The 8840-nt window shown below is 50.7% G+C and overlaps 2 protein-coding genes across 2 annotated transcripts in view; both read right to left on the bottom strand.

Annotated features, from left to right (window-relative positions):
• REM1 (RRAD and GEM like GTPase 1) overlaps positions 1-753 on the bottom strand; it is a 3859-nt gene extending 3106 nt beyond the window's left edge. The window contains exon 1 of the mRNA XM_026056621.1: positions 704-753. Within this exon, the coding sequence (XP_025912406.1) occupies positions 704-753 (50 nt within the window). The remainder of the gene's footprint in view (positions 1-703) is intronic.
• Positions 754-941: 188 nt separating this feature from the next.
• Positions 942-8520, bottom strand: CUNH20orf96 (chromosome unknown C20orf96 homolog). Its single transcript, XM_026057645.1, has 10 exons — positions 8486-8520; positions 8165-8282; positions 7674-7816; positions 6635-6793; positions 6046-6145; positions 5449-5606; positions 5220-5321; positions 4448-4531; positions 4044-4162; positions 942-1051 (listed from the first exon to the last, which is right to left on the bottom strand). The coding sequence occupies exons 1-10, from the start codon at positions 8504-8506 to the stop codon at positions 991-993; spliced, it is 1065 nt and encodes a 354-aa protein (XP_025913430.1). The 5' UTR covers positions 8507-8520; the 3' UTR covers positions 942-990.
• Between the last annotated feature and the right edge of the window lie 320 nt (positions 8521-8840).

The following is an 8840-nucleotide window of genomic DNA, read 5'->3' as shown; positions in this document are numbered from 1 at the left end:
GCTCGGACCGGCCCCGGCCCCGGTCCCGGTCCCGGCCCGGCTCCATCTCGCGGCGGCCCGGGACAGCGCACGGCGCCGCCGCTTCGCCAAGTGAGGAGCGAGCCGAGCCCGTCCCGGTGCGGTGCCCGTCCCGGTGCCGGCGCAGAGGGGCTGACCCGCAGGCAGGGCTGCCCCAGGGACCAGCGCTGCCTTTTACCGGGATCTGCCCTCCGCTGTCCCTGTTTGGACGACGCGCCGAAACRCCGTGTCCAAGAAACCGTAACGGAAAGCGGGAGGCTCGGGACTTATTTTGAACGGGTGAAAACGGAGTTGTTTTTATTTGAAGGCGTCGGCAGGCGCAGAGACGTTGCCCAGGCGCAGGCTCTCCTGCAGCGCAACGCAGGAGCGCAGGGTGCTGCCAGGGGGAGGCTGCCGGCCACCAGCACCGCTCACGCTGGCACCAAACTTCCTGAGCGCAGGCCGCTGCCCGGGACGCCAGTGTGACCCTGCACTGGGACACCAGTCCGGCCTCGCACTGGGATGCGCTCAGCTCGGCTGACAGTCCTCGCGGCACTGAGGCCAGTCCACGGATCTCACACAGCAGTCAGGCCGCAGGGATGGAAAGACCCGTTTTGCCTTTGGCTGTGACTCCTTTGGTGTTACCACACTGGCATGAAGGGGTCTGGTCATGCTGTGGGTGCAAGGAGAGCTGGTAATGCCTCACCGAGAGCTGTTGTCATGGGTCTTGCGGCGTATTCCTGGGTCTTGCAGCATATTCCTTCCAACAAGACTGCTGTAAGCACAGAGTGCAGCCAGTGCAGGTCAGCAACGAAGATCACCGGATTCCACCTTCCTACTCCCCCTTATTCCAGTGAGTCCTCAAAGAAGCTGAGCTGGGCTGTGACGAAGAAGAGTTGACGGGGAAAAGGAGGGGCTCTGCGGCAGACGTCATCCAAACCTGGCTAAGATGTGTTCTGGGTGATGGCCCTGTGAGCGAGGCCTGGCCTGGCACTAGATAAGAGATGTCCCCTCCGTGGGGATGTTGAGGACAACCTCGGTATCCGGTGTGCACCTGAGCAGAGAGAGGAGAGTTACGAGGGGCAAGGCAAACTGCAGACCAGGAATAAACAGCTCTGCTTCGGTTGGCTCATAGGAGCACGGTGGTGAGCAGGAGAAACGCTTGTGCAACCAGGGCGGGAGGTGGTGACTCTTCTCAGATGCTCTGTGTAGCCAACCCAGACTTCAGAGGCTTTCTACCCCCTGTACGACAGCCCCATCCTTAGAGGGCAAGAGGCAGACGGCGAGGAAGTCTGTGTTGTGTTAGTGTGTGTCACCCCTTGTCTGTGTTCCTGGACTCCAGGACATGTTTCCAGTGGGGATGCACCAGACGCTTGTTTTGTGAGACAGCAGGACAAAGCAGGCAGCTGGGGAGCAACAGACAAAAGCCCTTTAAAACCAGATGAGCGTTCTTGTTCCGCATGAACCAAAGGCCTGTCCAGCTCCCTAGCTCACCCCAGCACTGTTTTGCTTTACTTCTGGCTCACCCTTAACAGCCCACTCTGGCTGCTAACCAGGCTTCCTGTGAAAGAAGAAATGCAAGCTCTAGCTCAAAGCCTGGGTCCTGCTCAGGGCCGTTTCTTAGACCATGCTTGTGAGATACCCAAGCGCTCTGCGAGGGAGGCTGGGTGCCTGTTGACCTTTCCAGAGAAGCAGAGCCAGATGTAGCCCATGGGACTGTGAGGGAAATGGAATGAAATTGGCTGCCCCTTGCTGTCCATCCCAAAGACAAACAGGAGAGAAACCGTGTCAGAGCAGCCTCAGAGGTTACATCTGCTTTCTTGCAAAGAGCAGACAAACGTGGTACTCTGAGCTTGGTCAGAGGTGTGATCACCAGTCTCTGGGTCGGCCCAGGATAAACTGGGCTTCCAGACCACCCCCAATGCGGGGCTTGAAGCTGCTAGGGAAATCCAACCCAGGTGACTGGAAGCAAATAGATTTTGAAAGAGGGGAAGCTGAAATGCAGATGTGAATGGATGCACAGGGGCTCAGAGCTCCTCTGGACTTCACACGCCCTGAAGCTCACAGCAGCGTACGGTGAACCCAAGCGGAGCCAGCTAGAGTCCTCCACTACCATGCTCCCTTATACCCAGATAGCCTGCTAGGCTGAACACAGCTTATGACTAACTTTGCTCTTTCAAGAAGCAAACTCGGTGTCTGGAACCAAAGGGTTAATTAGAAAACTGAGGGACTGGGGAAGTCGTGTGAAAAGTTGCAGGGAGGTCAGTGGGAAACGGCTGAGAGATGGTGGCGAGGGCTCTGGCATGGACTCCCGCCTGTCGGGGGGGGTAAGCACCAAATGCCTGACTTGTGATGTTACAGAAACTTTCCACTTGGGCCTTCCTGCTATTTTTAACTCTTTTCCCAGCCACTCTCAGTAACCCCAGCTCCACCAGCTGTCGAGGCTAATTAATTCCCTTTTTTATCATTCTTTTATCTGAAAAAATTAAGTTGCATTAATCCATCATGCAGTTGTTCGGCTCACCACACAGTCTCCTGACATGTTCCAGGCTTTCCTTCTGCTTCAGATCGTGTCTCCACAGTTCTGCAGCCATATTGGGCTTGCAGTTAAAACCCAGGCCTTGGAGGGGGGAGATCCAGCCTCTCTTATTGTCTCCACCACCACTGGTTTGCTGAGTGAGTTTGTGCCACCACAAAGAATTGTATTTTCATACTGTGTGAACAATCTGTGTGTGTGAAGTGCAGAGCAGCTGAGGAGCTAGCCTACACCTACGCTGACAGCGTAGGCTAAAAAGGAGAAACACCACTAACAGACATCTCTGCACCCATGAGCTATCTGTACAGGCCACTGCTGTAAATGAATGCGCAGGTGGGCATGCTGTTGTGCCAACAACAACAGGTTTCAGACTACCGTATGCCCAAGATTTAAACATATTTGACCAAATTTTGCTCATGCTTGTACTCCTGGACAGTCTGGCAGCACAGAAAGCCAAGGCATCTAGGCAGTTCTGAATCATCTGTACTTTGGGCAGTACCCCGTGGCCATGGGACAACGTGCAGCGTACGCCTTCAGTCCGCAGTTTTGCGGGACAGGCTCCCTGCCGTAGGTACGGTAGAAAATAGCTTGTCACAACTGGCTCTTGGTATCCTTCCAGCCTACAAACTTGGCCAGTCTCAGTCAGTCCCTGGAGACTGGCCCGATATTTCTGTGAAGGAGCTGGCAGGTTCTTCTCCAAATCAACATATAAATGAAGATTCACCTTGTGCTTTATAATTTTTACATCCAGTATCAGCCCAGTGCACACTGTTAAGCAGGAGTGGGGATTACTCACAGCCTCTATTCTGGAAGTAATTAGCTACCAGTGAACTAGGACTGGGAGAGAGCAGGGAGAAAGATAAAACAATTTTGCCTTTTTGCTGCCAACCAATGTCTCCGATACTTTTTTTTTTTACATATTAGGGAAATGGCTGCTCCTCTTTGTTCTCACAGAGTGCTGGTGGGATTTCGAATAACCAGGCAAAGTGTCTCTAGATGGGTAGGACCTGCCTTGTCAGGGATGCTCCYACGAAGCCCACCCCCTCCCCTCAGTTTTGTTTCTCAATCATGGAGYGAAAAGAACAATAAAGTAAGAGTTGCCGTAGTCACATGGGCCTTGTAAAGCTCCGCTGCTCCTGCCTGATCCCTGCTGCAGTCACTGATTATCCCCGTTACAGGCTGGACAAAGCAAAGCACAGCAGAGAGATATGATGTGACCAAGGCTGACAGCGCATCAGTATCAGAGTTATGGCTAGTTCCTATCTGTTGTTAGGCAAATACCACCAGACCCTGCAGCYGTCTTCCCAAGCCAAACCCAACATAAGCTGCAGGTTTATATTCTGGGCTGGGTGCAGGTTTAAATGTCATGTCTGTGGAAATGGTTGGGATGAGGTTATTAGTACTCAGTACTAAAGACTGAAGTGGAAAATGCCCGATGCAACAAAAGGTCACAGAAACAGGCCTGCCCACTGACCAGCTCTACTTCTTTTCAGGGAGCATGTTGTCTTACTTYGGTCTGCGGAGAAGAACGTCAGCAAAGATGAGCTCTCTTGGATCTCCCGTGCTCTGCTGAAGTGTCTGGATGCTTCTTGTCAGCTCACTTATCTCCTCTGTCAGGTCTTTAATAACCTGAATGAATTACATTTTGAAAAGTTCTTTATTTTGCAATAGAAGCAGGACTTAACATTTTAGAGATTTACAAACAGCAGAGCTAGAAAACATCCCACATGCAAGAAAATCCCTAACAGGTTTCCTGAAATACCTGTGGTGCCGCTTACCCTCAGGCCCACTGATTCCAGTGGAAACAGAAGGCAACGTGCCCCACTGCGGCAGACGAAATCCTCGCTAAGCAGGGCCGCGGCTGAGGGGCGCTGGCTCTGCTGCACTGTGCCAGTTCTTCCCTAAATCACTCACCTCCCTTTGCCTCTGTACTTCACATTGCAGAATATGATTGCTCATAAACATCCGCTTCAGGCCATCCTGATGCAGTAACAGCTCCTGTAGGGGTGAAGAGAAGGAAAACAGCTGAAGAAACTTCACAATAACTGCCAGCATGGAACCAGTTAGGCGCCAGTGTTGGCCATATCTAGTCAAACAGATGTGTTGCTCTTCAAGGAAGCAAAAGAAGTCAGTAACTAATATTTGCATAGTGCTGTGAAGCTCTTAGCACAGGAGAAGCGCCAGGTACATCACGCAAGAGAAACTGTACCAAAGGAGTTCCTCCTATTTTGTGAAGAATGGCAACAGTCCCTGCTCTGTAGTGCTGCATACAGTTTAATTTTGTCGGGAATTTATTACAATGTATGTGCACTGGCTGAGTGGTGTCACAGCTGAGCAGCAAGCAGCTACCTAAATAACGTAAGAAAATGGGGACCATAAAAGCAGAGTGAATGCTGGGTCACAGTGCACTTGCCTCCACATGGCAAACTCTCAGGTGTGAGTCTGAGAATATTTCAACRTATCAGACTACAGCAGCAGCTCAGAAGTCCTTCCCTTTTACCCTCCTAGCTTGACAAACAGCTCCAGGTACCAGCTGAACAGGAAGGGAGCAGCAATGCTCTGTTATTCTTTGTGGGCTCTCTGCACTGTTCTGTTGCTAATGGGCAAAGTCTAGAATCCCCTGCCCTGTCTGACAGCTCCCAGAAACCGATCGCTCTTGCCRAGAAAGCAAATGAACTCCACCGACCTCCACGACTCTCTCTAATATCTCCTCCTGTTCCACCCGCAGTTTCACTTCCAGATCCTCCAGGAAGGCTTTCCCCAGTGCTTCTGTCTCATCTATCTCATACTGAGAGTGGCAGGAGAAGGTGCATAAAAACAACAGAAGCATTAAGCAAGAGAAACAGTGCATCCCTTGCACCCCTGCCCTTTCCTTCCTCCCTTGCGATGTTGAAGGGAAGGAGAGGTCTCAGCACCTGCTGTTGCTCCTTCAGGTTCTGGATCTTGTGCAGCAGAAAGGCTATCTGGACAGCTTTTGCTGGATATTCCCTGTCCATGTAGTTCCRCAGCACATGAAGTTCGTCCTGGAGAACCTGTACCTTTGATGTGGCTTCATCCAGCTGCTGCTGTAGTTCTGATGAAAAGCCAAAGCAGAAAATCTCAACCCTGGGTTCCAGAGCTTCACTTCTTCATGGAGTTAAGGAATCTTTCCTGCATTTGCTGAGTCCTTCTCTCTACAGAGATTACGTACCACATCGGAACTGGGAACAACCACCCCGAGTCAGACCACTTTGACCAGATCCTGCCCCAACAAGGATCCAGTCATGCAAACAGCTGCCAAGGAGGTGATTCTTCCTACCCCYTTCAGCACGGGCTGATGGATGTCACAGGGCTCTATCCTTTCCTAGTCATCGCTGACAGGAAAATGATGCCCATAGAGCGTATGGGTTTATTTTTCAGAAACTRAATTGTTTGACATTTATCACACCAATGCAGTGTTTTTTATCTAACGAGATGGAAAGCAACGGTAACATGGTAACATAGACTGTTTCACACTAATGTGAGCAACTTACTTCCCAGATGCTTTTCCAGTTTTTCTTCCATTTCTTGGAATTCTGCTCTTGCTGCATCCAGACGGTTCTGAGTGAAGTTCTGCATCGCTGCCTTGACCGTCTGCACAGAGAGAAATCCAGTCACTGATCACTCCACAGAGCTCTGAAATGTCCCCCTGGAGCATCCCTAACGCTTCTCTCACATGTTATTGCTTGCGTTAACAGCAAAAAGGAATCCATCRCTCTGGCTAGCGTCAGCTTGTGCACGGGAGCACAGGAGCTGCTCTTGGGAGTGGCCTGGTGCTTCCAGGAGCCAGCTGAAGCCAAGCGCATTATGGAGGGAAATGTTTGGGCTGTTACGGGGGTGAGAGCTGTTGCTTGGAACAGTTATTGCTTTGGACACTCTTGTGGCTTTAAAACATGGTTCAGCAACAGCACCTCACAGGATCTTGGGGCATCAGACAGCTCCCSCAGCACTGGGATGTTCGAGTCACACTGTGCAGTGGAACTGGCCATGCAGTGCTTGACCCTTCTCGGGTACAAACGGGTGTAATGGCAACAGTTTTGCATTCTACTGAACTGGCTCCATTGGCCAACCCTAAAGCCTCACCCCAAATACTTCGTACTGCTGTAGCAGGTCTCTGGCTTGCTTGGCAGTGCGGTCATCAGTGTGCTGAATGTCCTCAATCAACTTGCAGTTGGTCTCTGCCAGGTAGGCACTGTGCTGTTTCAGCTCTTCTATGAAATTTATCTTCAACTTGGTCAGATACTAGAGGAATTTGTAGGTTAAAGGGTTGCAGATTCCATCAGTCCCCCCTGCCCTGAGTTTTCTTACCATTGGCTGCCATTCCCAAAACATTTCTGTCCCATGGTAGCAGCACCAACAAGGTCCCAGTCATCGTCACATCATGAACCACACAACGAACCTCAGTCTTATTGCCAAGGCACACTGATTTCCCCCACACAGCACACCCTGGACTCACTACATTCAACCTGCAGCTCCTCAGTCTTGGATCTGATCTTGTGTTTCTCTGCCCCTCGGCTGTCAGTGAGTTGTATGGCTGGAAGCAAGGGATACTCACAGATCCACTCAMCCCCCGAAGGCGGGAGCAATCACAACTCAGACCAGCCCCTAGAGATGGTTTCCTAACTTGTTCTTAAAGCCTTCCAGCCAAAAGGATCCACAGTATCTTTTAGTGTTTCACCACCTCGATAGTTAGAATCTGTAATCTTTCTTATGCAATCCAGGCCGGTTTCTTTCTGTTCTTTCCCAAAAACGCAGAGAACAACTGATCATTGTCTCTTTTATAACCACCTTTTCCTACTAAAAGGCTGTGGGCATGTCCTCTACCTCAACCTTCTCTTTGCTAGACTAAGCAAACCTGATTCTAACAACCTTTTCTAATCTCACCACTCCTGTTGCTACAGTCTGGACTCTCTCTTGGTTTCTCTTCATTTTTCTTAAAAGACTATCAAGCTTAGATTTCACCAGCATTAAACAGAACAGCATAATTACCTCCAGTGTATTAATAAATAATCACRTGTCATTTTGCAAGAGTGAATCAGACTGCTAGAATTCCCTCTGTAAAGACAGCCAGAGTAACTGTATGGATTTCCTACCTAYATCACAGCACATCTGTCTCATGTACCTGGATAGTTCTGATATCTTCCAAGTTTTTAGCTAACTCAGCATCCTTGAGTGATGATTTCTTCTGAGTAAAACTTCCAGATTTCTTTTGGGATGGTAATGTCTTCGAAGGCAAGAGTGGATTTTTATTCAACCTAAAAGTAACTGGCGAAACAAAAATGCCCTGTGCTTATTACACAGTCCAGTTTCAATGCCTACATCTACTCTCTCCTGTGCTATGTAGCTGAGGGAAATATAAAGAATCACTGTGAGACTTAATTCATACTTTCTACACYCCCAGCAAAAGCAGCTTGCAGTTACAGCACAGGAGCTGTGTCTACGAAGCATTCCCTGGGCTTCTCAGGCTCTCCCTCTTTATTCCCAGCATCTCCCCTTGGGCAGTTTCTTGTGGCTTTTGCTGAATGTCTCTCAGCAGAAAGTACTGGGTGAATGCAGAGGTGGCAGCAGTGGGCAGTGACACCAGGGTGGTGTATAAGGGCAAYGTCTGCCAACCTGGCTTGTTTTTCTTCCCTTTCTTCTTCTTGCCCTCGTTTGTGATCGGTGGCAAAGTCAACTTGCGGGCTGGAGATTTCTTCTCCTTTGCTTCTATCCTCTGCCATTTGCTGTAATCCTAAACTCAACATAAGCGCAGCACAGACAAGACATTACTGTCAGGGAACCAGAGGAGGTTTGTGAGCAGAGACCTCTGTAACTTAACCCACACTTCTGACTCCTCTGTAGAGTTCCCCTTGGGCTTCCCGGTGTCCCTTTGGGCTCTTTATCAATAGCAAGTCTACCACAGTGCCATCAACCCCACTGTGACAACAGACTTACTGTTTTCTTAAAGTCTTCCATGACATTTGGGACCAGGCCCCTCGCATCCATCCCCGTGCAGGCTCTGGAAGGAAAGAGGATGACACCAGCAAGGAGGCTGAGCCCCTTGCTCTGCCCATTCCCCTGGATAAGCTTGCGCAGGTCCAAAGTCAGAGCAGAGAGGCAGAGACTCCACCGGACTGTGGCACCCCTGGTGCCCTCCCCATCTTCACCTCCCTCCCCTGCCCCAAGGCAAGCCCTCCTGCTCATCCTCCCTGCCCCATGGGGAGCTGGGGAGCCCCCTATGCCAATCCCCTATGGGGAGCCCTCCCCATACATCCTCCTTGCCCCACAGGTAGGCCCCTGCCCATCCTCC

This window comes from Apteryx rowi, unplaced genomic scaffold, assembly GCF_003343035.1.
Source record: "Apteryx rowi isolate R43461 unplaced genomic scaffold, aptRow1 scaffold_0, whole genome shotgun sequence".
Classification (NCBI taxonomy): Eukaryota; Metazoa; Chordata; class Aves; order Apterygiformes; family Apterygidae; genus Apteryx; species Apteryx rowi.
This window is presented reverse-complemented; position numbering and strand designations above follow the sequence as displayed.